General features: G+C 42.4%; 4 protein-coding genes across 6 annotated transcripts; 2 read left to right on the top strand and 2 right to left on the bottom strand.

Moving 5' to 3' along the window:
* Positions 1-372: 372 nt before the first annotated feature.
* LOC139283841 (calcium release-activated calcium channel protein 1-like) lies at positions 373-2,526 on the bottom strand. The gene is made up of 2 exons (XM_070903883.1): positions 2,395-2,526; positions 373-921 (listed from the first exon to the last, which is right to left on the bottom strand). The coding sequence occupies exons 1-2, from the start codon at positions 2,506-2,508 to the stop codon at positions 373-375; spliced, it is 663 nt and encodes a 220-aa protein (XP_070759984.1). The 5' UTR covers positions 2,509-2,526.
* A 2,923-nt stretch (positions 2,527-5,449) lies between these two features.
* On the top strand, positions 5,450-14,658 carry kdm2ba (lysine (K)-specific demethylase 2Ba). Of its 2 annotated transcripts, none has more exons than XM_070903793.1 (10): positions 5,450-5,515; positions 8,367-8,591; positions 8,770-8,913; positions 9,676-9,762; positions 10,197-10,475; positions 10,577-11,394; positions 11,619-11,782; positions 11,878-12,039; positions 12,162-12,380; positions 13,361-14,658. In XM_070903793.1, exons 1-10 carry the CDS (start codon positions 5,462-5,464, stop codon positions 13,540-13,542), a joined length of 2,334 nt encoding a protein of 777 aa, XP_070759894.1. In that variant the 5' UTR covers positions 5,450-5,461; the 3' UTR covers positions 13,543-14,658. The 2 variants fall into 2 exon arrangements, with proteins under 2 accessions (XP_070759894.1, XP_070759895.1); XM_070903794.1 differs by having other exon boundaries at positions 5,497-5,515; positions 8,370-8,591.
* Positions 14,659-15,163: 505 nt separating this feature from the next.
* On the bottom strand, positions 15,164-22,166 carry rnf34a (ring finger protein 34a). 2 transcript variants are annotated; one of them, XM_070903795.1, is made up of 8 exons: positions 22,033-22,166; positions 21,193-21,411; positions 19,946-20,332; positions 19,203-19,265; positions 18,258-18,459; positions 18,075-18,104; positions 17,803-17,844; positions 15,164-17,169 (listed from the first exon to the last, which is right to left on the bottom strand). In XM_070903795.1, the coding sequence occupies exons 1-8, from the start codon at positions 22,036-22,038 to the stop codon at positions 16,982-16,984; spliced, it is 1,137 nt and encodes a 378-aa protein (XP_070759896.1). In that variant the 5' UTR covers positions 22,039-22,166; the 3' UTR covers positions 15,164-16,981. The 2 variants fall into 2 exon arrangements, with proteins under 2 accessions (XP_070759896.1, XP_070759897.1); XM_070903796.1 differs by lacking the exon at positions 17,803-17,844.
* A 920-nt stretch (positions 22,167-23,086) lies between these two features.
* On the top strand, positions 23,087-26,258 carry c4h5orf34 (chromosome 4 C5orf34 homolog). The gene is made up of 11 exons (XM_070904945.1): positions 23,087-23,284; positions 23,653-23,742; positions 23,831-24,205; positions 24,296-24,558; positions 24,649-24,747; positions 25,018-25,138; positions 25,297-25,388; positions 25,471-25,540; positions 25,633-25,730; positions 25,825-25,871; positions 26,015-26,258. The coding sequence occupies exons 1-11, from the start codon at positions 23,087-23,089 to the stop codon at positions 26,191-26,193; spliced, it is 1,632 nt and encodes a 543-aa protein (XP_070761046.1). The 3' UTR covers positions 26,194-26,258.
* The last annotated feature ends 858 nt before the right edge of the window (positions 26,259-27,116 follow it).

Below are 27,116 nucleotides of genomic sequence, written 5' to 3'. Positions count from 1 at the left end.
AACTCCATAAAAACTCAGAACAAATTGAGTATCACTCCAATTTCTATGACAGTACACTGAAGTGCAGATGTGAAGTGGCTTTAGCCCCAAAATACGTAACATTACAATATGATATGTTGTTATACAAGTAGGTGAAACGTTAGCGCCTGAGAGCAAAGGTTAAAGGAATATATAATGTGTAGAAGATTATGAGCATGCATTATCTAAAAGTGGACTGAGCCGAAACCTGCATCGCTCGCCAGATGAATGCTTGCAATTTAAAAAAAAGAAAGCATCTGAGCTCAGTTCATATTGAAATAAAGCTTTTACAAGAGATTTCAATATTAAAGCACTGTTGAATGTCCACTGCTGTTGTACACTAACTGGCCATGATCACGGGTAATGGACAGTGGCCTTCAGGTCGTCATTCTCAGCCCGGTGGTCCAGTTGGTTCTGGAGCCGAATGACCTGCTCCAGCTCTCGGATCTGTCGGTCCGTCTTGTGACTGACGAGTGTGCGGTAGAAGTGGACGGCGAACACGATAAAAACGAGTCCAAACGGCACCATGATGCAGGTGGAAGCGATGGCCGCGGCCTCACCGGAACTTATGGTGCCGTTGTTTTCTTCTGTGGCGCTCTTGAGGGGCAAGAACTTCACCCAGCACAAGAGCATCACCTCGGTCAGGAAGAGGAGGGTGCCGATGACCGTGGAGAAAGCCCAGGCCAGTTCTATGTGGAGGTGCATGCGCTCGTGGGGTGACTCGTTGACAGAGTTGAGGTTGTGGACATTGCTGACAGCCTCAAGGTTAGGGAGGATGCAGGTGCTGATCATGAGGGCAAAGAGGTGGACAGCAACCAGGATTGTGGTACAGGCGCTGAAGGCTATCAGCAGCCCTGGAGGATACTTATATTCCCGCTCCAGCTGTACCTCCACCATGGCAACCTGGGAAAATCATACAAGAAAAACATATATAGTGTCTGCATTAATCTTAATGTGCAATTGGGCAATTTTATGATTGCTTTGTGTACATTCAGAGCAGTGATTTTTGCATCCTGCACTCTTTAAGTGGTTCTTTGTGTGTCGGGCTGATGTCAGTCTTACATGAGTCTTTACAAATGTAGTAAACTGGCATAATTGAATACCAACGATACAAATATGACTATACAAAAAAAATGACAATACAAAAAAAAACCTTTTAAATGAGACTACATCAGTAAGTAACGCAAACATGGCTGTCATGTTTACATTACAGTGCATGTTTGTACACAAAGATGTCTCATCAAGACAACGTTGATCACAAAGACAGCTTTCTATATCAATCTAATCATATGTAACAATAAAAAAAAAAACTTGATGGGGTTTCTTCTGTGGACAAAAGCTAAATTCAGTTATTATGAAAAGGTTTGAGGGTTGTAATAAGAGCTGCATTACTGTAACTGCATTGCTTACATACATACGTACATAAATTAAACACATGACTGGCGAAACAGAAGAATAAGAGACAAACCCATATCTGATCAACCTAAATGATTAGCATATGCATCACATGCATAAAATACTTTTTCACAAGTCATCACCCTAAGGAGTTGTCTAAGGAGAGAGGAGCACGAGTATATATATATATAATTATTTACAGTATGTGGTTGTTTTTAATATTTTAATATAGAACTGAGTCATGTTGTTTAATAATTTGCATGTTTATGCTTATTATTAGCTCATAGTTTTATAAATATCTTACTGCTTACTATTACAATTTTGTGGTTTTTGGTTTTCTGTTTTTATATACTTTATAAACCTTTACTGATATTTTACAAAATATAACTAAAGTTATATCTTATCTTAATAGCATCATAAATATTGGCAGTGTTTATATTGCTGATATAAATATGGCTGTTTAGCAACTTTTTGTATGGAAATATATGAAATCTGTGTTGTTTTGTACGTTGAAAAATAAAAAGAAGGAAATTAAAAAAAAAAGGCGTGGATGTTTCAGCGGTGCTGCTGTGCGGTCTACTTGTTACTGCGGAAGACACACGCGGACTTGAGGGTGTGTGAACAATAAGCCCTCTGAAGTTCAAGCAAACCGCTTTACTTTGTCCGTTATTGTGCACTGTGAGAGACATCTCGTGCAAAATCGCACATGACTAAACGGACGAGTCGCGTTTATTTTTCATACTGTGACCTTTGTGTTAGCACGTCCTGGCGGAAATAAAAACGGTTGTTAATGGTAAATATTAGCGCCCAGCGGCCGTCATTAGGCCCGTGAAGTGTCATGATCGCCGCAGCCCTTGAAAACAATCATCTGCGTCACATATGCATCTGCGGCTCACGCCGACGGCCTAAGTTTTGTTTGCATTCATGCAGTAAACAATGCGACGGCTGTAAGAGGAACCAGTGGAGTCAAAGATCACTTACCATTGCGAAGCCCGACAACAGAGCCGAAGTGCGGCTGGTGGCTTTTAACTTGGCTCGGCTCAAGTACAGTTTTCTCCATGACAGAGCCTGCATGGAGTGCTCGTTTAAACTCATTCCGAAAGTTCTTCCAAGTTACCAATTTTATTTTTTTTCTCTCTAAAATACGTAGTTACAAGCCGGATGGATTTACAGGATGTTACTCGGTGAAGTAGACAGATGAAAAGTGCACGCAGGAAATCTGGTTCCAACGATACACGACATCTAATGAACACTGGACACAGATACTGAACTATGCCAAAACTTTCCTGCAACAGCTGACTGACTGTCAGGAAATACAAGCTACCCACAATCCAATGCTCCTCTCGGCCGCTGCAGCAGGTCGCCACCTTGCGTCACATATTCGTCATGAAGCTGAAAGAGTGTAGAAAGAGATGGTTTCAAAATACTGTACATTTAATTATTACATCATTTTTTTTATTTTTATTGATGTATCCCCTTTTCCCTTTTACATTAATTGAGTGATATTAATTATGTACTCATATTAACTGTCTCCACGCTACAGTAGACTGATAGAGTTATTTGACAATAGTAAAAGTAAATACAAGCCTGCATCACCCTCTCCTACACATACAATGACATTAAAGTTAGAAGTCAGTTGTGATGCTGCAGCAGCTCAGGAGAAAGTTTGAATAATCTGAACTGTGTAGACAGAGAAGCTGCAGGAATCAGAAATGGGGAATTGATTTGAGAAAGGGTAGAATAAGGAGTTTTCTGTGTGTGCAAACATATATGTGTGTGTGTGTGTGTGTGCTTCCCGTTACCCTGGTGGAAACTCTGCCCACTGCACAAACAGATGTATAGGAGTACATTCGTCACACATCATGTTCCCTCATGAAAACAGATGTGTACCACAATAAAGGAAGAAAAGAGTTTTTCATAGTTTGAGGTGCAAATGTGTACCAATTAATTTATAAACGAGGCACCTGAGTGGTGCTGGCGGAAAAAAAAAGCACTCATTCTCCACCACAGGTATTCAATCCCTGGCTGCAATGCTTTTGGCTTGGCCCTTATCAAACGCAATTGGCAGTGTTGGTGAAGAAGGTGGTGAGGGATCAAGTCTTTTTAGTTGGTCTGTCTAGGTCAGTAAGGTGCTTGACAGCCCTCAGTCAGGGACCTCTGTGTGACATCATAGTCAGGCATACCATCATCACCATTAGCAGCGCCAGTAAAGAGAAATTGTACAACAACCTGTTTTAATTCAAACAATGTACATATTTAAGATAGACATTGTATGCAGTATAACATCCTGCAGATGCTGGATCTGTTAGTGTTGTTCTCTGAGATACACTCAGATCGTAGTGATGCAGTGTAAACTGTTCCTGTTTAGTAAACATGTAGAGAGTGGACTTTAAAACTTAAAAATTATGCTGCATCTAGAAGTATTCAAAGGCTGTGGCTGTTTTTTGTCCATGGGCCAGCAGCCAGATAAGATTTAGGTAAAGAAAGAAAAAACAGATGCAAAATCCAGTTAAATGTTTTAAAAGATACATGTTTCTAGATCACAGTTGAAAAGTTCGCACTGGCACAGGGACAGATTTATTAGTTTTTAGTGAATTCCTGATTTTGAGCACATTGAAATCTGACCTGACATCAGTCAAGTTCTAGATTTATAAAGGACACCTGAAGAGGTTGTAGGAAGAAAAATTAATGGAGCCCTTCAAACAAACAGGCGTAGGTGTAAGAGAGCGTGCATGCTTAGTCAACCGTTTTTATATTAGGTATATACATTTCAGAAATAAATCTTTTAAATTCTCCTTCACTTTTATTTCAGCTTTAGTAGTCTTCCCAAACTGTCAGCCATAGACTAATTCCTGATACTACCACTGGATGACGACAAAGTGGGACATTTTCAAACCATCAACATAGTGGCTTCATGATTCATTATTATATCATCATCATTATATCATACAGTCCAGTCCTGAGTAAAAGAGTGACACATTTCTTGTTGAGTTGGCTCATTGGAATTAAGTGAGGCAATAACTTTGAGGTTAAACGGCTGTCGCTCACCTTTAATGTGGTTATCAACAGTGTGAGTAAGGTCTTTGTAAACATTTAATTAATAAATAGTCCCCCAATATTATTGGACAAATGAACAACTAATCACAATTAATATCTGGTAGCAAATCTTGTGCAAGGGGTCGGGGTCAGGACACTTGAAATACTGGTGACACCTGTACTTCAGCTCTTACTTATTTCGATGGCTTTTCGCCTTTTGTCTGGTGGTCAGCAGGTGAAACACCAGGTGAAACACCTGCTCAGGTGAACTGAGATCAGGTGACTGACTTAGCCAGTAGAAATTCAAAATAATTGTCCATTAAGCTACAACATATAGAAAATATGAATAACAATTACTGACATCAAACGCATTACATATAATGTTAAGTCAACTAACTCAAAGCCGTGCCGCGGCAGTATAAAACCATTAGTAACCTACTAAGTCATTGAGGATTAAGATGTTAAATAAATCAAATTAACCTTTGAAGAATTTAACTCGTACCGTCACGGATTGACTCACACAACCCAAAAAAACACGCAGAAGCGAAGACGGACGTGTGTAGGAGTGTACCTTCTTGTGTTGGCTGCATATCTTCTTATCCTGTTAGCATCGATGCTGCGGTCAAGTCACACGTTAATAACAGTCGCGACGTATGACAAGGTTCTTATATTATTATTATTAATAATTATTATTAATATTGTTATATTTACTTAGCTTTTTGCATACTCGTTTATATTTACAACACGTGTATAATCACGGTTGCCTTCACGTGTTTCGGTCGACTGTTTTTTTTTGCTAACCTGAATGCTGCGGGGGCATTAAGTAAGCAGGAAGTTGCTGTTTCCCATGTTTCCCATGGTTCCTGAACACAGCATAATGAACATAGCGAGCAGCTGCCTGTGTTGGTGTGATGTGAAGGCGGGGGGGAATGAGCTGAGCTGAGCTGAGCTGGAGCCTTGTTCAGCCATGTTAGTTTTCTGTGCTGTTCACGAACGATGAGAGAGAGGAGCCATGGCCTTGTCATTGAGCGGAGACGATGAGGAATATGATTCAGAGTCTGAGCAGGTCAGAGCTCGTACATTTCATTATGTGACCTCTCTGTATGCGTGTGTTTGTTTTTGTCCAAGTGTGCTGTGTGAAAGAAAGCCTTTTGTGAGCGGGATGGTGTTTTTCTTCAGTTGCTTCAGGTTAACGTCAGGGTTTCACTCGCTCTTCCTCGCTGTAACGTTTTCTAGGCGAGTTGAAAGGAGAAAATTGTCATTTAAACCTTCTTCTACCGTTAGCCAGGCTATAGAGACGAATACCTAGCTAAATGTTCCGTACACAGAGTTTAATAGACTCGGGCTGCTTATCAGAATTGATACCCTGACCGTCCAAACACACCGTGTCCTCTCCACCTTGGACACCATCTATCATGTTAGCCACAACTGACCCGTTCTGTAACGTTACTGACCACCTCTTAATACGGAGCAGTTTCATCCAGCAATGTTACACATTCGTGGCTGTGGACCAGAACCTCAATGTCCTCCATTAGCTTCATACTGCTGAAAGCTGTGATTTACACATGTACACTAACCTCCCATATGCCCTCCTAGAAAATGCTTTTCCTGTGATTAATTTCCTCACACTTCCTGAACTTGCCCCACCACTCTGTTGCTTTAAGAAGACTTTAAGAAGGCAAAATGTTGTTTAGGCAGGGGCCGAGGAGGGGGATGGGGAGAGGGAACAATGAAGTGACTCCACTTCTGTTGCTTGGTAGTCCAGTGGTTCCCAAACTGGGGTCCGGTGACCCCTCAAACCCCAAGTTGTGGTCCGTTTGATTTCAACAGTGTTTTGTCCACTCGTTTTGCACCAAGACAAGGAATATACTGGCCTGGTGATTTTGGTCAATATATTGCCTTGTGGGGTTCCATAGTACTAAGTTTTGATTTGTAGCATGGAGTGCATCTATAGTGGGGTCCACTGCATGAATACTTTCTAACAGGGCTCATGAGGTATTGCACAAGTCTTCATTAGACACTTGACCTGTACAACTCAGGAGAAATATGAGAGGTGCTGGCATGGGAGTCAGCTCCTTGTGCTTACACAATGTTTATACCTACAACACTCCCTAACAGTCCATCAGAGAGGGTGTTTAGACCTCTGTTGTTGTGACACATCGTTGAAGACAGTAACACATGCTTTTATTTGTGTTTGGGATCACTGTACATGAGCAGCAAATGATGAGCCTTGTGACTTCCTCCCACTGAAATTCATGCTGAAGCTGAGACAGAAGACTGCGCTCAGAATATAGGCCATGTTTTTGTTCACAGGCCTCAACAACCAATCCCAAATTCCTGACATATTACTGCACAGAGTTACAGTAAAGACGGGTCAGCTGATAGTTGCTTTGGCGACCACACTTTTGTAAAGTGGCCGATGCTGCTCTGATGTGTTTGTAGCCACAATTTGGTGCTGCTTATTTATTGAGAAGTAGCATGTTAGAGGTCCAAGGTGTTCAGGGAATGGAAGAAACGTCAATTATTTGTTGTGGTGAACACTTGTCATGGACACTTTTTAATTCAAATCACTTTGAATGCTTAGAGGCTCTGCAAACCTGACTTAAGATTTGATATTAGAAAAGCAGTTGTGTCAGACAAGGTCAGGAAAATAATGAGTCAGCTGATCTAAAAAACACTGTGTGATTTTGACAGTCACAGCCACCCCTGCAGCAGCAGCCCTTCCTTTGATGTCTCCCCCCCATATTTGCATGGCAGTCACAGGAATTTATGGTAAGCTGTCAAATGGATTATTCCCTATCTCAGCTGAATTCTCCATCACTAACAGCAGGCGAAACACCTATTGTGCTGGATAAACATACAATTTTAAAAGAAAACATATCTTTCCAAAATCCTCCCGAGGGAAAAACAATATTGGTTCTTTGTCACAGTCGACAGATTGAGGACTGGTTTTCTTCCTGGGTAATATAATTTATATGAGTAAATCATATGCATTTGTCGAGATTGTCGTTATCCTGGAATGTCTTGTTCTATTTCCATCTTGTTTGACCTGTTTGACCTGTCCACAGCATTGTTATCTAGAGATGAAATCATTATGTACTTAAATGCTCTGCTGTTGTGGTAATTATTAATACAATAAGAATAAATGACATCAGAAAAGTGCTCACAGCCTCACACTACACCATCACCTCCTCCTGTGAGCTTATTTTTATCCATCTCTTGCGGTCCTCTTTTCAAACTGTTGCCACCAGCAAGGCAAACGTGTTGCCAAGGTAACCTCTCCTGCTAGAACAAGAATCGCTGTAATGGTCTATGATTTGTCTTATTTTCATGGTGCTTTACGGTTCTGCCATGGCAACAGGGAAGAGACTAAAAATAAATGTGAGAAATTCACAAACGTGAATTAAGGATCATGGATTCAAAGCTCAGTGTTGTGTGTTAGAGAGAGAGAGAGAGAGTGTGTGTGTGAGTGAGTTCCCTCACGAACGGGAAAGATGAGTTTAATCACCAGGTTACCTTCTCTTTCATTTACTCCCGTGAGTCACACCGAGAGGTAATTCAGCAGGCCAGAGCTGTGGGCCCGGTAGCGCTTTAATTATGTTCATGCATGGTTTTGAGATCATTTCATTTGATACTGTTCCAGATTCTGTCTAGAGTTAGAACTATGAGTCAATTAATTGATTAGTCGATCAGCAGAAAATGAATGGCCAGGTATTTTGATAATTGATCATTTGCTGGTTCCAGCTTCTCAGATGTGAAGATTTGCCACTATTCTCTTATTTATATCATTGTAAATTGATAGTATTGAGTTTTAGATTGTTGATCCAACCAAAAAATGCATGTATGTAATGCACCCATTATCTTACTTAAGGACCCTTTGCACTGTGGCTGACACACTTGCACGGTTTGTCTTCCAGCAGCGAGCAGCCAACCGGCCGAAGCCCAAGATGGGGACGACGTCGGCCGTTAAGCTGCCGTCCAACCGCAGCTCATCTGGAGCCAGACGCAGGAGGACGCGCTGCCGAAAGTGCGAGGCGTGCCTCCGGACCGAGTGTGGAGAGTGTCACTTCTGTAAGGACATGAAGAAGTTTGGAGGGCCGGGGCGCATGAAGCAATCATGCATCATGAGACAGTGTATTGCGGTAAGAAAGATAGCACATTCACACAGATATTTTGCTACAACAGTGTATCACAGAAATAATTAGTGCTTTGTCACATTTTCTTCTTCTCAAAAAGAAAACACAAGTCAGTATAATGGTTTGTTGAGTTAAATGTATTTGTTCCTGCAAGTTTTTGATGTTTTGTTCTCAATCCATGCAGCCGGTTCTGCCCCACACAGCGGTTTGTGTGGTGTGTAAAGAGGCAGGGAAAGAGGACACACTGGAGGAAGAGGAGGACAAGTTCAACTTCATGCTGATGGAGTGCTCTATCTGCAACGAGATTGTCCATCCCAACTGTCTCAAGGTACAGAGGGCCAGGCTGGGAACAGCTCCACCTCAGTCCAGTCATTCACTGGGTGACTAATTTCTATTAAAGTAGTGTGCCAGGAATCCCAGGACACCGTAACATAATGTCAGTGACTCAGACAGTTGGACTGTAGTCACTGAAGGTAATTGGATGTGGATTTGGTCTTGTTTATGTAACACTGAACACACTCATCATTGTTATGTGGTTCAGAAGTTTTTATGGCTTAAGTGTGACACCATCATGTTTGAGGATTTGACTTCCCGCCACATGCTGAAGAAAACTAGCGATCGGGGATAAATCAAATATTGTGAGAAAGTAGACCTTACTAGTTGCCGTACTAAAAGTGACTCACACCCTGTTAGTAAGCAGCACACACCCACAGTTGGTAGTAACTGTCCTGTCAAAAACACAACAGGTCATTGCTAGTCAAACCAGTTCTTCAGACAAGCAGTGTCTAGTTGTTTTGCAGCGCAACAAAGGTATTACATCCCCCCTCCCCCCCCGTTTTATACATGACATACAACAATTGAGACAAGTAGGAGTCTTTAACTTCCCTTTTCTATTCAATGCATGAAGCAAGAGTCTGCATGTAAACTATAGCTGAGGTTAAACTGCGCTGACCTGCCCAACAGGCACACGTCACAACAGTCACTTTCACTTCCCTTGTCTTGTTCGTGTTAAACAAAAACTGTACACAGGACTCGGTTATAGCTTGTTGTTTGTGTTGAAATACGGCTCGTTCTCTTCTTGGTTTGTCAGGTGAGCGATGCTTCAGGAGTGGTGAACGATGAACTCCCTAACTGCTGGGAATGTCCCAAATGCAACCATGCTGGGAAAAGTGGAAAAGTGAGTACAAATATGTGTGAGTCAGAGGATTTAGATTATGTAACAGCTTACTAGATGTGTGTTGGAAGTGGTTTCATTCTGAAACCAGTATAAACAATTGCTACTAAAAAATTGCTGAGATTTTCTGAGCTTTGCTATTACCCACATATAACAGTCGCTTTCCTAATTCAGTATTGCTTTCTGCATTTCAGTTTCTGTGTGTTACTCAGCTTGCCACTTCCTGTTTATGCTTTTCTAGTTTGTGAAAGTCATTCACATGTGACTCTGTTTGTCTCAGAAGCAGGAAACCACAGACACACTGTGTTTTGTGTTTTGGTCACAGTGATGAGCTTATTAAACCTTAGGTACACTTGTAGCACAGTTGTTTTTGCTCGTCGCTATAGGCTAAAGGTATAAAGTTGTCTCGCAATTTTTTGTGTCCTTTGGTATTGAAGCAAAAAAGGGGTCCAGGGTTCAAGTACGCGTCCAACCTCCCAGGTTCTCTGTTGAGGGAACAGAAGCCTGTGAAGGAGGAGGGGGACGTTTCTTCTGCAGCCAAGAGGAGACCAGAGAGAGAGGAGACCCCCAGGTACAGACCAGAGGACTCTCTTCACAGACAGCCACCACTACTCTCCCCCTGCAGCCTGCCCCGGCCCAGGCCTGAGGACAAACTGAGGAAGAAGAGGAAGCTGTTTGATGATGATGAGGAAGAGGATCTCAGTGTGAGGAAGAAGGTTTGTGTCATTTATAGAATGGCTGTTTTTGGGGAGGTGTAATTCCACTTGTACCAAACCAAAGTAATGCCAGTTATTCTCATACTGTTTTGTTCCTGCAGGAAAAGTCAGATGATCCATATTTTTCCAAACTTCTGCACCAGATCAAGACAGAAGAGGAGGACGAAGACGCATATGAGGAGGAGGATGGAGAAGGAAGGGAGCCTCACTTCAGGAGTGGTGTAGAGAGGAAAGGCCGTTTTGGAGATGCTGAAGATGAAGGGGATGACAAGGACTCCAAGAACGAACTTTTGAATCCCTGCATTAAAACGCCGATTGGAGACAGTGACCAGTCTCACTGCAGCTCTCCACAGGCCGGCCCCAGCAGCGAGGGCGGGAGTGAGACCCAGGAAAAAGGTCCACGTCCAAAAGCTCGCCGTAAGCGCCGTTTACCTAATAGAGAGCTGAGCCGGGAGCTGAGCAAAGCACTGAACCAGGAAATCCAGAAGACGGAGGACTGCCTGGCCAACGAGAACCGCCAACCCCTCAAGGTGGAGCCAGAGACGGAAAATGAGGAACCCAAGAGGTTGTTCCGCAACGGCAGTGAACTCGGGGACCAGAGGCCCCACCTCAAGACCAAAGAGATGAACGGGACCCCCTGGGAGCTGCGCCACTTCTACCCCAGTCAGATCACTCCGCTGGGCTTCAACAGGAGCACCCCGACCAACCGGCCGGTGCCCCCACACTCGCCGCCCAAGTGTGTCCAAATGGAGCGGCACGTCATTCGCCCACCTCCAATAAGCCCACCTCCCGACAGACTGCCTCTAAAAGATGGTAAAACACATGTCATACAGCGTGAGGTCTGGATGAAGATCTTCGGCTATCTCACACACCAGGAGCTGTGTGTCTGCATGAGAGTTTGCAAGACGTGGAACAGATGGTGAATGCAAAGCACACACTAAAAATAGCATGTTAACATTTTTATACTCAACATCACCGGTATTACAAAGGAGAAAACTCAAATATTGCTGCCCAGAGTGTACACATTTTCCTTTTTTAAGTGAGAAGGAGCAATTAGAGTTAGTTTTTTTTTTTTTAGTCTGCTTTGAAGGTGTAACATGAAGACAATAACATGCAACTCAAATTTTTCTTTCTGTTGTCTAGGTGTTGTGATAAGAGACTTTGGACAAAGATCGATCTGAACCGCTGCACCTCCATCACCCCTCTCATGCTAAGCGGGATTATCCGCCGACAGCCAGTTTCCCTAGACCTCAGTTGGACCAACATTTCCAAGAAGCAATTAAGCTGGCTTATTAATAGATTGCCAGGTACCTAACTGTGTGTGATTCTTGATCTGTAGACAAGGAAAAATCTGTTTTGATTTCTCTGCATCAGTATTTGAAAGTGCTGCCGTGTCTTTCAGGTCTGCGAGTGTTAAAGTTATCGGGGTGTTCTTGGGCTGCTGTATCTGCACTCTGCACCTCCAGCTGCCCTCTGCTGCGCACCCTGGATGTCCAATGGGTGGAGGGACTCAAAGACGCACAGATGAGGGACCTCCTCTCACCCCCCACAGACAACAGACCAGGTAACTCAGCATGGATGGGGGTTTTATTCTTGCCTCCCATGCTAAAATGCATTGTGGTGCCCACTGTGTGACACTGTTAACGAAACCTGATCGGTGATGTTCCTTATGTGACCATCTGACAGGTCAACTGGATAACCGCTGCAAGTTGCGGAATGTGGAGGACTTACGGCTGGCGGGGCTGGACATCACCGACACGTCTTTACGTCTCATCAGTCGGCAGATGCCTTTGCTGTCCAACCTGGACCTGAGCTACTGCAACCATATCAACGACCAGTCAGTCAACCTGCTGACGGCAGCAGGGACCACGACCAGAGACTCCCTCACAGAGATCAACCTGTCAGGTGAGGACTTGGACTTGGAACGGTGGCATAGGAATACACAGGCACTATTGCAGGGGTTCCTGAGTTGTAAAGGAGGCTGACATACAGGTGCGTAAGTTAGGTGCTTCAACTGGGACGAACCCCCAATTCGATTTTTCTGGGGATCCAGAATATTTTTCAGACCTTTTTGACTTGTCATAGTAGGAAAAGCACAGGTGTTATGACAACGTTAATGTTGGCTTCGTTTTATTCAAGTGTCCCAGCAAGCTGTGAAGGGTGACAATGACCCAGCATGCCAGGATACCAGGACCCTTAAACCAAAGCAGACACTTATAATTGAATTCTGCCATCCCACTGTGCTTTGTCTACTGTGGCATGTCAAAATGTCCAAAGAAAAGAATTGCTTCTGTTTCACAGGCTGTACTTAAATTGCTGCCACAGGGTAACTAATGAACTATTTGGAGGCACCAGGATAGACAGGAAGAACAGGTACAAGCCTGTGCTTATTTATTCATGCCAGGCACTCTTGATAAATATACAATGTAAGCAGAGTTGTCCACTAACATGCCGTCATCTGTCTGTCTTTCTAGTGTTCATGTGGTAACCGCAGAGGAAGTGGATGGAGTATGTTTACGTTAATACATTACAGCTGGTGTTAAATACAGAGTAATTTGAATGATGGGGGATGCACTGTATTGATCCAAGAAATTACATTTTTACACTCATGATGTGAGGACGAGATATTTTGCAACCCCTCTTGAATGGAATATAGTTAAAGGTGAAAGTCGTAGCTGAGTCTGCCTAAAGGGGCCAGTTTCAGTATTCCCCATGGGAAGGAGTTGGGGGGCTGCTACATAATTTGTCCTACTTGCATAATATACATGCACTTCGGGATCTTGTCTTTTCTTGACATTATGAGATTTGACAGTGAATTTTCTACCCACACCCCTTTTTAAACATCAAATTTGTGACTGATTATTGTTCTCTCTGTTTCCCTTTAGTTTGTAACCGGGTCACAGACCACTCCCTAAACTTTTTCAAGCGCTGTGGAAGCATCTGTCAGATCGACCTTCGCTTCTGCAAGCAGGTGTCCAAGACAGCTTGCGAAAGGTTCATCGCAGAGATGTCTGTGAGCGTACCGTTCAGACTGAAAGAGGACAAACTGCTGCAGAAGTCAAGCTAGTTCCTGACAGGACAAAAACGATGGGAAAGACTCTCTTTGCACTTAACAGAACAAGTTTTTTCTTTTTAAACTGGTCCTGTGATACGTCTCCATGTCACAGTAAACAAACTGAAATGAGAGACTGATTTCTGGATGATCTTAGATGAACTCTAATGTAAGGAGGTGATAAACATCCACTGGACAGATAAAGAGGAAACGGCATGCATGTATTTGTGTTGAGATTGTACTTTTTATAAAGACGTGCTTGTAATTGACTGGTGGGTTGTTTATTTTTATTCTTTAAATATTTGAAAACAGTATTTTTATACAAGCATCATTTCATGAGTTTACAGTGTCTCAGGAGCTAATATATCACAGAGAGACTGTATGACGTGAACTGAAAATTGTCCCCTTCCTCAGCTTACCGTCATACATCAGTGTCTACTATGTGCCAAAATCTTCGACATTATTGTAACTCCAGTATCAAAAAAATATGTACAGTAATAAATATCTGACTAAATTATCATAAACACTTCCCAAATATTTAGAATGTATTTCAAGGATAAAGAAATATCAGATTCCTGTTACACCCTCACGTCCTCACTTATCTTAATACTTTTATGAATTGTTGAGTGTTGTGTTTGACAGTTGTCTCCAACATTTCAACATTAATTTATTGACTTTTTTTTTTTTTTTTTTTTACTACAGTTTGTATTTATTCATTAACTTGACATGGATGTCTCAGAGCTGGGTCAAATAATGCTTGCAAATAATTTATCGAGGTGGTTCGAGCCTGTTGCAGCTTCCAGTTGGTGGGGTTTAACACCCAAAAGCCAGTGACGGGAAGCTGACAGTCATTGCAAATGTGTGACTGACAACTTACCTGACACTGATTTTCTATAATGCAGTCAACCCCACACACCTGGCTCTCCATACAGGTTTAAATAAGCAACTAAGTGAAAGACTTTTGCAGATGACTCATTTGCAAATGTTTAGATAATAACTCCATACAGTAGGTGTTGTGTGTATTTTGGGGTGTGTCGTGCTGTAATCCATCACCTCAGGTGAACGTGATAATGTTTATATTTGTAAATCCAAAACTAAGTGCTAATATGCATTAAAAGAACATTTGTACCATTACTGAGTCTTGTCAGTTTTCATTGCCATGTTGTGATGGAAAGGAAACATGCCAGGTTGATCTGTTCTTTGAAGCGGAGGTCAAAGCAAAAATGTTCCTTTCAGTCATCTTCCAGACTTATCTTGGGACCCCATGGGCAGGTTCTGATCCCCAGATTGGGAAACATTGATACAGAGTAAATATTTTGATTCTCACAATGTGGAAAATGTCATTTAGGGCAAGATTCTCCAAAATAAATGCAGGGAGTTTCTATTGTACCTGTCCCTTTGTTAATATAGTTTTCTTGTGGAAAGAATGCCCCCACACAACTTAAAACAGAAACCCTGCAGGTCTTCACATGTGACAAGCTAAAACCAGTGGATTGGGGTGAGTGTGATGTTTTTGCCTTAAAAATGACTTAAAAGTATTTCTCAATTATCAAAATTCGATCAATCATTTAATCGACTACTCATGTCCGCACTAATCATTACTTTATCCAAGACAGTACAGGGACACTGCTAGTGATGCATGAGTATACAAAAACAGACTTTAATTAAAATCTTTAATTACCAAAATAAAAAGTTCAACATTCCCAAATACAAAGACCAAACCTTGCACACAATTACACCCTCTCTAAAGGAAAAGTGCAACCTGCTCCGCTACTGTTCATGATTGTAGGGGACAGCTTTACTGTAATAGCAGCAATGTTGACTTTGTGTGGGTACAGTACAGAGCTGGATACTTCTAAATGAGCAGGACTAGAAAATATATATAGGTGGAGAAGATGGGGAATAACATAACCAGTGTCATACAGGTTCTTGTCATGCTCTGGTTCAAGAGGGACAGATAGTTCAAGCAAACCTATGCAGATTAAACACATTTTAAACCACTTGACAGGAAAACGCAACTCTGTAATAATAAACTAACCCAATCCCAGGGACATTTCAATAATCTGATATTACACAATTTAAATCAAATGGAAAAAAATATAGATATATACATCTCATATGGATCAATATATGCAAATGTACATTAGCAAGTCATTATTTCTATATACTTTCTATACCACAGGTGTCAGTAAACTCGTAGCTATATCTTCGAATAGATAATTCAATACATTACTCCTACATGAGAGAAAAATCAACTAAAACGCATTAAGACACTTCATTCCACTCCCGACAATACACAACAAAAATGAAAACATTCAGTTTCACATCCACAGTTCAGCTGGAAATCAGGGAAGATGGTTGGATGAGTTAGCACCGGTTTTTGTCTTTTGTCTCCACTAAAGTGCTGAGACAGGACAGAGGTGACAGCGGAGGTTAGCTATTACTGTAATGACAGACTTTATAAGACCATTTAAATGTGTAATGCATTACAATAAGCGCTTCCATAACAAAAGAAGTGAATATAATAAAACTGACAATGCATCCATCGACTTCATCATGAATCACCAATGTCCTCGAATCACAACGGCAGAGCACCTGCTCATTTGTAGGTCACACAAGTTTAACACAAGCTCAGTGATTTCTAATTAGCCTCTTCCACTTACCTAAACAAAGTTAGTGGCCTACCAAACTCCATCAGTCAAGCTTACATTTAGACAAGGATTCAAGAATTAGTACATGTGCTACCTCAGCCAACATTACTGGTCATAGTTTGCAGTGGGTTGTGAGCAGTGGTGCATAAACACACAGTGTGAACAAAGTGCTTTCTGCTAAAACAGCCACACACTGGCCCACACAGTTGAGGGGAAAAAATAGGTGAGAATCATAAGGGCATGACCCATTATTTGGCACCTAGTTCACTCACCCCCTCTCTCCTGTGGTGAGGTTCAGTATGTGCCTGTCCTCTGTGTTACTAAGATATGTAGTCACTTGCAGCAGTTGTAAAGAGAGGTGCTCTTAAGAATACTCAGCAGAACTGAGTGCCAGCTACAGTTTATAGGCAGATCTGAGGGTGATGAGTTGTGTTAAACAAGACTGCACGTGGCTGAGTGCCACACATTCTTTGCTTTGAAAAAAAACTGTAAGAAAAGCAAAACAGATACTTAGGAATGAACAGAGATTAGAGATATGTTTACTTGAGGAATGACTCATAGGAGGGTACGATCCTACGCTCTGCCCACTGGTGAAACTGAAGAGTCAGATTCTTAAGAAAAACATGTTTCTTATAATATTTCAATGTGCAAATAATGTGAGAATCTAGGGAATACAAACATGGAACATCCACAAAATAAGTCTTTTGGGGATTCAAAGGTTATGAGCTGCATGGTTGATTTAAGGTACAGTCTCAGCCTGAGCTGCTGCTCTGAAGCAGGGGCTGTGTTGTTGCAGTGGCGCATTAGGACTTGAAGACGTGCACAGCCCTCACGACGTACTGCCTGCAGATCGGGCACTCGTTCATCCTCTTACCGCACTTGGTGCAGGTGACCATGTGACCGCACTCCAGGAGAACGCAGTCGATCATAGCGTCCATGCAGATCCTGCAGAGGTTGTCGTCATGGATCATCAGCGGACCCTTTTCACTATCTGCAAGAGAAAGTCAAAGACGCAGAGAGGTGACTGGAAATGTTAAGAATCTGCTGCAAACACAGAAAGCAGAGTGATACACCATGCAGCTTAATAAAACACCTTGTCTTATCCAGTGTGCCATATCTTGGTAACCTACGCTCACAATCACCTCAGAAATGTCAACACCTGTTATGGGTATTATGTTATGTGTCAAGATGTTTCTATGACAACCACACAGTCTTCATCACTGGAAGCGTGCTGGTAAGAGAGTGAATATACACAGCTGACATACTGCAGCTCTCAGTATAATACGCTTCACGCGTGGAGCACATGAATAGATGACTGAGGGAGATTGATCTCATGGTGGATCAATGTTCCCAGAGCATGACGAATGAAACTGAATTATTTAAATTTCTGTTCCTGACAGGGAAAAATTTTATAGTACTTTTCATCCTCAATAAAACAGCCAGAGACCCTCACAGTGAATGCCATTCCACAGGGAGGACCACATATAGGGACTTCACAAAGATGAAAGTCGGATAACGAATGAGAATGGGTTCACGGTGAATACAGATGTGGTGATGACGCTGTTTGTACGATGGAGAGGCGAGTCACAAATGGTACGTGTGGTGAGCAATCTATAAGCCTTACCTCCGATGGCACCGTTGCAGATGGGAGGGGGGAAGGCCACCACTTTAGTGTGGGAGGAGTAAAGCAAGCAAGAGTCATTTCATCATGATTCCGAATGAGAAAACTCATTTGAATGACCCTGCTTGTGATCAGTGCAAATTATTATCACGATTGTCTACAGTGTGTAATACTAGCAGAGGACGCAGAGATATTAGGTTTCTATGGTAAAAAAAGGATGTGGTATCCAGTACTGACATCTAGGACAGTGTGCACGCAGATGAGTGACAGCTTACCTGTGGTTACAGTACTGCTCACATTTTCCACTGCAAGACAAAGAAATTAAAGTTACTATAGCAACTTACTATAGCAAGGTATATTTTAATTTAGCCTATAGCCTCTGTGTTCAGTAGATACATTCTATTAGTACATTTTCATAGCTAACAACTGATAAATAAAAGCACACAGTTAGTACCCACATGATTTCCTGTTCTCCTCCGTCTCTCTGTACAGTCTGCTGACCCGCTCCACCAGCTCCCACTTCTCACAGCACCCTGAATAGTTGACAAAATTCCTGGCCAGGATCTCCTTTAGCTGCCTGACCGACAGGCCCTCGATGTCCCTCAAGCTGGAGATGTCTGAGAGAGACGCTCTGGCCCGACGTCGCGTCTGAGGACTGACCTAAAGGAGCAGGAATCAAGACATTAGTGACGAAATAAAAATGGAAGTTGAGATTCCCATGACGAACCTTGTTTAAATGACCTTAATATTTGATTACATAAGAGGCAGCCTCGTGCAGAACAGTGAAATGGGGTAGCACACGCAGTGACAGAAACTGTACTCTGGATCATTAAAAATGTAAATAGTCAGTATGAAAGTTAGATTAAAAGACAGCTGATATTTCCCAAAATTCTCCATGTGTTGTTTTTTATAGTAAGAACACACCACCGCTCAATACTTCTTGTAATTAAAAATCGTCTTTCATTGTGCATCACAAAAGGGCTTATTACTGCTTATTTTGTGCAAAAAGCACTTTTTGACTATAATTTGAAAGTTTGAAGTACATCGGGTACTGCAATCTGCAAGACGCTGCAATTTTTGCAGCAAGGGAGAAAGCAGTTTCAGAAAGCATGCTTAGCAAAACATTCTGGTGTGGAATAAAATCTGTGGCCAATAAATTAAGTCTCATTGTTTTTTCATTCAGATCCAGCCGAGGAATTCTAAGCATTAGCATCTCATTTTCAACCCTTTTATTGCTTTCCTTGCACTCTGTTGCGACACAAAAAAAAAATATATAGCTGCGTCACCAAGTATTTATATAGTATTTATACTCCAGTTTAAACATTCAGCAACAGAAATGAAATGAAATACATTGGTCAATACTTCACATATGAAAGATTTCATATTGATCAGTCACTGATCACCTCAGGAGTGGTTTCACTGGGGTCCAAGTTGAGGAGAGACACAGATGTGGCATCACCTATATCCTGTAACACAACAACAGCAATAACAAACATCAGTGTGCACTACATGCAAAGAACAAGCCAGTTAACTGAGGCTTAGGATTAGACACTCTTCAGACAGCCCATTGATACCTTGGGAACGACAATGTCTTGTACCTTCCATTCATAGAAAAGCTTAGAGCTCCCTGAGCAGACCAAGTACAAGTATTTATAGTGGATCCTGGCTTCTTGGAGCTGAGCTCCCTTTTCAGTGCTAGTTGTGGCGCTTCGTGTTCTCTCCTTTTCTTTTTGCCTCTCTGTCATCTAATATCCTGATCAGTTTCTTTACAGCTGGCTTACACATTGTAGTAAAGCCAGGATGAAAGGGAGAACAATAAACCTCACTTCATCACTTTGTTTCTATATTTGCCTTTGGTGACAGGTCAAGTGGGTCCCATAGACTCATCTGTGGCAGCTCAACAAATGGTATTACTAAGATCTGCACAAATAACTATCATGAGTGGACTCTCAGAAATGTGTGCTTTGTGCCGACAGGCCACCATTACGGAACTAAGTTTTAGGAATACACGGGAAGGGCTATGTGAGTTTCAAAATTGAGAGGCTAGTAGACTTACTTCTGTGCCTTCTGTGAAAATAATTACAAAGATATATGGCTGATGTGTGGTGTTATTAAAAATCATAAATGGTTTAAAGCCGGTCCTGACCTGGTTGGTATCAGAGCTATCACTCCTGCTGAGTGGCTCCTCCTGATAGGCAACAAAAGTAGACAGCTCTGAGGCAGACTGCGTGGTAGAAGGGGTCGGCGTATACAGGGACCGCGAGTGGAGGCTGCCCGTATCGGGGTCCTCCTCTTCCTCAATGCCTTGGTGACAGAGCACCAAGTCCACCAGGTCTTCTTTTTCCCTGCAGGTATCGGTGGGGATGTTACGGAGCAGCAAATACTGCCGCAGGTCCTTGACTCGTAGGCGCATGAGCCGCGGCCGCTGAAAGGCTGTTGCCTTCAGCAAATGACATGTGGCACAAATGCGCAGATTCTCCTGAAGCACGGAGCACAAAGAGCAGAAGCTCTTCTTGCAGTCGCAGCAAATATACTGCAGAAACAGAGTGGAAAAAATGAGATGATGGTAATGAGGCAATTTGGGATTTATGCACAATATCAATATCAATGCCAGTAGACTTTCCTGCATTTTTCAATCATTCACATCTGCTCTACCTCTCCAGGCACAGAAGCAGGAGGCAGCTCATTTCTTTCAAGTGACAAACATCAAACAGTAATAAATGCAAGACGTGGGATTCAACTGGCACGGTGAGTGAGTGAAGCACAGTTCACACAGAATGAGACCCTGAGCCATACATGAACGCGAGCACTCAGGGAAGACGATATTACAGAACAAGTAGGTTGTCCATCTGTTTCTGCAATCAGCTAGAATTACAAATCGTTTAAGAGAAATGAGTAGCCTCTGGGTATAAACTAAATTAAGCCCCCCCCCACACACACACACACACACACACACACACACACACACACACACATTGTTTCAGCTCAGTGGTCAGTTATGTTCTGCTCTATAACCAGTGCTTCACAATTTTAACATCTTTGTAGTAAGGACTAGGAATTAAGAATATTTTAAAAACGAATAATTAATGTTTAATGCCTACATAGACTTAATTAACTTTCCTTTTAATTTTAGGTCCATTGGCCTGACAGCATTAAATATATGAAGACCCATTACAAATGTAGAAAGACAATTAGCGGGAAAAACATGCGCTCTATCTACACACCAATAACTAGATGACTCGTTTTCCAAAGTCAAGTACAGCAAGTAATTAGTACTTCTGTCTAAAATATTCATCTAATATCCCCCTCTGCTTCTACACATGCATATTTTCCCTCTCAGTCAGCACACCAATTAACATGTACTGGCATCACACAGAACATCCAGATACCTACCTTCCTCCTGAAGACAGAGAAGGCCTGACCACAGGCCTTGCATACAAGATTGGGACTCCCTGAGCTGGTGGGCGGGTATGTGGAGTATCCCGCACTGGGGGCAAATCTGAAGGGTCCAGCGCCGGCCCCAAACCCTGGCTGCTGGCCTCTGACGGCCCCAGTACCCATGACTTCATTCAGCAGACCACAGCATGAAGCCCACATGGACGAGGCCCCTGCCTGACAGTCACAAAACACCTTCACTTCAGTATTATCTTTCCTATTAATCTTGTTGATGTTGTCGATACTGACAGCATATCAAACATGAGTAGGTGCATCTCTAACATCATTTATAAACATGGTTACCACTAAAACAAGACCTACTATTTGTATAAAGGCCACATATGGGTACTTATTGTAGATGAGATGACTAAAAGCCTTTATCCACAATACTAGTTTAACACAATATAGCACAAAGCGTGTAGACAGGAAGAGCAAGCTGTCAAAACACTGCCACAACACAAGCAGACAATTAAGCTAGTTAAAATACAACAGTTAAACTATTTTGATAACCAGCTGACGCGTATGTTACAAGAAAGCAGAAAAATAGCAAACCTTCCAACAAATTTACCTAAATACTTTCATGCTTAACATTACTGTCATGTCGATGTTTAGTGACAGCTGTCAGAGTTGCTGCCTATCCGATCGTTTTCAAAATTAGCTTAGCTTAGCTAGCACTCAGCTCCCCCGATACAGCGACATGAAGCTTGCGATTCACTACCTAACGTTAGCTAGCTGCTGCTAGCGATAGTCTCAGCAGAGCTAAAATTGGAGCAGAGGTTACGCAAAGAAAACTACAACCTTCATTGCAGCTCCGGCGTGTCTACGGTGAAAGGACAGTTTGGCGGTGTAAACATTGTAGTGTGGAGCGTCACTTATTTAGCTGAACTGCCTGAATGCGTTTCTATGTGATGACAGCAACGTCGAGCCCTGATATCACTGATGCTGCTGCTACTGATGCTGCTGCTGCTGCTGCTTCTTCGTCGTCTTCGTCTTCTTCTTCTTCTTCTTCTTCTTTCTGATGCTGCAACGACCCGCACGCAGAGACATTGTATTGCTGCCCTCCACAGGTCATATGTAGAATTGAATGTAGTTTATTTCCCAGTCATCAACACCTTACTACAGTTTGGGACACTGTTCTCCGTTTTTTTTTCTGGAGATTGCAATTGATTCCATTATTTATTGACTCAGTCCAAACACACTGGATTTCTTCGAATGCAACAAAATAAATAGATGTACTATTTTCCCACCAGAACTGTAGTGAAATGGTTTAAAACATAGACCTTTACGTCATTGCGTGGGAACGCAAAACTTAATGCGAAGGAATGCAAAATATTGCAACGGACGCAATATAGATCATCATAGATTTAACCACAAATGCAGCCGTAATCCGAGCAATATCAGTATCCACACCTTCAACCACCTCAGCCAGGGAGAGCAGCTTCAGCTGTGCTCACATCATGTCCTTTCTGTGTTATCTGCAGTGTTTCCCTAAACTGGCTCTGTATTATAGGTGGACTGGACCATCACACTAGCTGCTCCTGTTATCGGGGGAAATGCAAACTTAATGCGAGGCAACGCAAAAGCAGTCCTCAAAAACATTTCGCCGTGATCCTTAGGGGGGCTCAATATTCATATACAATGTAAAATGTGTAATTAAAAAGTCGTTGACAACAAACAAGGGGCACTTCCGGTCCGGCTCTCCCTCTCAACGAGCGCGTCAATAGCAAACGTCTCCACCTGATGACGTTGACGTTGACCGACGCGTCACCGTGTTTTGAGTTTCAGCGCGTCCACAACCCAGGAAAGGTTGATTCCACGCAGTCTATGGTTGATCCCGTTCGCAGGTTTAACGATGGAAAGCGGTGTCAGTTTGATGATCATGTATGAGGATGAGTCGGTGGATGTTCGTTACGGAAACGGAGCCCAGTTACAGCTGTCGCCGTGTGGCTGTGAATTCATGCTAGTAAAACCCACAGACCCCTCCGGACATCCTCTGCAGCCCACGGAGAGAGTCCGACAAAGAACAAGGTTCACCATCAGCACTTACAAGGTGTAAACCTGAAGTATAAGCGTTTCTTTAGAAAATTGTTTAGGCTTTTGTGCCTCTGTTGTTGTGTATTTTACACAATCTGAATCTGCAAAGTCACTAGTAACTAAAGTTATCAAGTAAATGTGGTGGAGTTAAAAGTACAATATTGTGCCACTGATACGTACTCGAGTAAAAGTATTAAGTAGCATAAAATGGGAATACCCAAGTGCAAGTGCCTCAAAATTGTACTTCAGTAGATGTACTAAATGACATTCCACCACTGGCTATAGGCTGTTGTTTGCAGGGATAAATGCACACAGTTTGGTTGTCTTCTGTATTACACATAGGCTCAGTCCCACTGTATTCAAAGCTATGATGTCATTTTACAGGCATTGATGGTAGCTGCATTGGCATTTAGGAATAAATATGCTAGCCGACCATATCTACCAGAGGAACTCATCCCTGCTGACCACAAGAAGGTACCAAGAGCTATTTCCTAGCCCACTATTAGTCTCTCAAATTATATTTGGGCAATTATATGTGTATTTTTTGCATTTCCTCCTGCAGGCTTTTTTCAGCGTTGACTCAGACGTGCAGTGGCCTGAGTGGCCTTCCTGTGATGGTGAGCTCAGACGTGGAGGTGAGACCACAATCAGGTCACAGGGGGGACGAGCAGCATTGATGCTGTCGCCCTCAGGTGAAGAATTCTCAGTCGAGTTCACATGCAGCCTCAGTCAGACCCAAAATCAGCACCACAGCATGCAGGGTTTCAGAAGAGACTCTGACAGCAGCCCGGGAAGTCAGCAGCAAGTAAGCAATCTGATCTGTCAGACCACCAATGATGAGACCAAAGTGGTTCATCAGGGAAGAGGAAGCAGAAGGGATGAGTCCATTAGATCAAGGTCTTGCTCTCCTCGGATTACCAGCACTGCTCAGCCAAAGGTAATGCATCTTAGTAATATTTCTGTGCTTGTATCATAGCTTTAGATATTAGATATTAGACATTTGACTTCCCTTCTCTTCCCTTCACAGCCAGAGGACATGTACCAATCCACCACAGTGGTCCAGCATCACTCCTGCTGTGCTGTCGACCCTATCTGGTGCTACCCTCTCTCCTTGGCTCGCCATCTCTGGACGGCTCGTCTCACTAAACCTGAGGATGTCAGAGCAGAGGGAGCCCACGATTTCCCCCAGGCACACAAGAGAACAGACATGTCAGACATATCCACTGTAGAGAGAAGGTCTCACCTTCCTGAGGCGCTGCCTCTCACATGTCCATCACCTCACTGGCACAGGTTGAATGATCACCTGACTTGACAGACACCTGGAGCACTATTTAACAATGTTCATTGACTGATTTAAGCTTCCTTACTCATTTATTTAAGGTGGAAGGTCAAAGACGCCCTGGCCAAAAAAGAACATTCAGATCAAGATCTTCCAACAGAGCTGGTGAAAGTGATGCGGTGTCAAGGAGTCACCTACAGGTAGGTGTGCAGGTTTGTAGGATTACTAAGGACCTTAAATCTCTGGATCTTTAACATTTTGTGTTTAAAGAATTTGAATATGAATACAAGACAAGACTTCTGATTTTAAGCAGCTTGTTATGTCAAAACATGCCAGTATAAGTCCTTGCTTTCACCAAATGAGTTGTTCACATTTTGTTTTGTGAAGGTAAAAACAAAGAGCCAAAGAAGCCCTGTGTAGTGATGCATACAGCTTCATTGTAACTGTTAACCTGCATGTCTTCTCTGTAGGATACTAAGTGGAGCTGTCCCCGTCATAGAGGTTTCCCCAGGAGATGGATCAGTCATCCGGTCTAACGGTGTCCTTAACACTTATTTTACCCACCACAAACCTGAGCTCCTGTCAGAGCGGGTACATTTCAGTCTCTCATCATATAACTGTCATAGAGTCTAATCTACTATATTTAAAATAGCATTGGAGCAAAAATACAAAGCTAATGAGGCATTAGGTTATTTGCATTTTTGCGTATATGTGCAATAGCTGATTCATTGATTGTGTCTATCTCACAGGTGAAAGAGGTAACATACCATCTGAACAGCCTTCCACCTGACGTACCCGGACAGCTGTACTCTATACGCTCTATTGTGAGCCGTGCAAGCAGGTAAGCCACCACCTCATCACAGTCTGATGAATTTGGCGACTTTATTTCATCAGCCCCTGACCATCACACCGCTGTTTGACAGGATCCTCACCTGCTACGAAGAGGCCAAGCAATCACTGAAACTCCCTGCTACACCCAGCTGCTTGCAAAAGGTGAAAGTAAGTAGTCTCCTGCTGATATTACTTCAAATGTTGATATCTACAGTATTTACAGCTGTTAAAATTGATTATCATGTTGTTTCCAGGGCAGATATTTTTCTAAACCAGAAATGATTGAAGAAAACCTGTCCAATCCTGTGTCTGTAGAGCCGCATGTGAATGTAACACAGACGGTAGAAAGTCGGTGAGTTATATTTTTCCGATCACTCCTTTTATATTCTCTTACTGAAAGCTGAACAGCTTGTATATAATGTTACATGTCTTTCCATTCAATTCAGGTCAGATCTTGTAGCTGCAGAGCTAGAGAAGATACAACGATTCAACTGTATCCTGACATTAATATATTGCACATTACCCATGTTATAGTATCATGCCGGCGGCTTGTAGGCTAGTCACATGCACTGTCACTGCGCATAGATAATGCTAAAGAGGGAGACTGCGTTTTGCTCTTTAACATCCTGTGCCTAGTTCTGCTGGAGAACAGCCGCCTGCAAAGTATGAAAGGATGTGCAGAACTTGGAGGTAGCTCCTCAGAAGAGTCGGCTCGTGAACCAGTGAATGAAAACTGCATCGCTGAAGCTCTTCAGAGAACATCCAAAGCCATACAGGACATCGACGCTCTCATATCTGCAGCCACACTGACTTGAAAGAAGAAACCCCAACGTATGAGCTTGACTGTTATTCAGATATATAAAGCTGTTTTACTGCTATGTGTAGAGACTGAAATAAAGAGTTGTCTTTACATTGGCTTTTAACTGTTTGATTTGAATTTACTAGAAATGGTAGATGGTTATATTTCACTACTGACTGCCAAAAATACAAACACTGGTATGAATTTATATCAGATGCCAACAACATAACATACACAAAGTGTTTTTCCAGTTGCTGATTACCAAGTCATTGTCACCACACAGTCCCTTCCTGTCAGGCTCAGAGATAAGAGCTTGCAATGGTGCAAAACAACTTGATGTTTCCTCCCTACACCCATGACAAATTGTGGTTTATAATGTACAAGGTGTGACTGATAAAATAGGCCGCAGTATGCACTTGTCACTAATTCTGGGTTATAAACATACGTGCATGTGTTAATATAGGTCACTACTCAAACAAGCTGTTGTCGTGCGTTTATCCACATGCATCCTGTGCAAGTTGTTTATCGGCAGAGGTGACGGTCCAAAAAGGGACTAGAATCTTCTTATATTATGCCCGAAAACTACAGTTCAAGAAAGGCTTAGCATTGTATTTAGCTTATCAAAAAGTAACATGAAATATATAAGGGAATATAACACATTATGAAAATATACTACGTTTTGTTTTTCGTTTCTCAATAAGCACCTACATCTTTGTCAAGTGCTTGTGTTCAAATTTGTCCTCTCCGTCTCTCAATATTAAAACCCACAGAGTCAGCAGTGGTACTTCAATGCATCTGTATTCTGTGTAAGACACAGTTATCTAGTTTATCATTTTACATTATATGACTTTTATTCTTTACATTTGGATCTAACATGCCTGTTACAGTATGCCTTTTTAATGATTGGTTGCTCTTGACGAATGTCAGAGGTTCGCATAT

Source organism: Enoplosus armatus, chromosome 4 (assembly GCF_043641665.1).
Source record: "Enoplosus armatus isolate fEnoArm2 chromosome 4, fEnoArm2.hap1, whole genome shotgun sequence".
Lineage (NCBI taxonomy): Eukaryota > Metazoa > Chordata > Actinopteri > Centrarchiformes > Enoplosidae > Enoplosus > Enoplosus armatus.
The sequence above is the reverse complement of the archived record's forward strand: the minus strand, read 5'-3'. Positions and strand labels throughout refer to the sequence as shown.

Coding starts and splice junctions, on each gene's coding strand:
- rnf34a (XM_070903795.1), bottom strand. Junction 19,266..19,945: donor ATAGCTCTGATACCAACCAG/GTCAGGACCGGC, acceptor GTTGTGTTACAG/GATATAGGTGATGCCACATC. Junction 18,105..18,257: donor GGAGGAGAACAGGAAATCAT/GTGGGTACTAAC, acceptor TTTGTCTTGCAG/TGGAAAATGTGAGCAGTACT.
- c4h5orf34 (XM_070904945.1), top strand. CDS start 23,087: ATGGAAAGCGGTGTCAGTTTGATGATCATGTATGAGGATGAGTCGGTG. Junction 24,206..24,295: donor CCAGCACTGCTCAGCCAAAG/GTAATGCATCTT, acceptor TTCCCTTCACAG/CCAGAGGACATGTACCAATC. Junction 25,541..25,632: donor CACCCAGCTGCTTGCAAAAG/GTGAAAGTAAGT, acceptor TGTTGTTTCCAG/GGCAGATATTTTTCTAAACC.
- kdm2ba (XM_070903793.1), top strand. CDS start 5,462: ATGGCCTTGTCATTGAGCGGAGACGATGAGGAATATGATTCAGAGTCT. Junction 11,395..11,618: donor TGCAAGACGTGGAACAGATG/GTGAATGCAAAG, acceptor TCTGTTGTCTAG/GTGTTGTGATAAGAGACTTT. Junction 12,040..12,161: donor CCCCACAGACAACAGACCAG/GTAACTCAGCAT, acceptor ACCATCTGACAG/GTCAACTGGATAACCGCTGC.
- LOC139283841 (XM_070903883.1), bottom strand. CDS start 2,508: ATGAGTTTAAACGAGCACTCCATGCAGGCTCTGTCATGGAGAAAACTG. Junction 922..2,394: donor TGTTGTCGGGCTTCGCAATG/GTAAGTGATCTT, acceptor TGATTTTCCCAG/GTTGCCATGGTGGAGGTACA.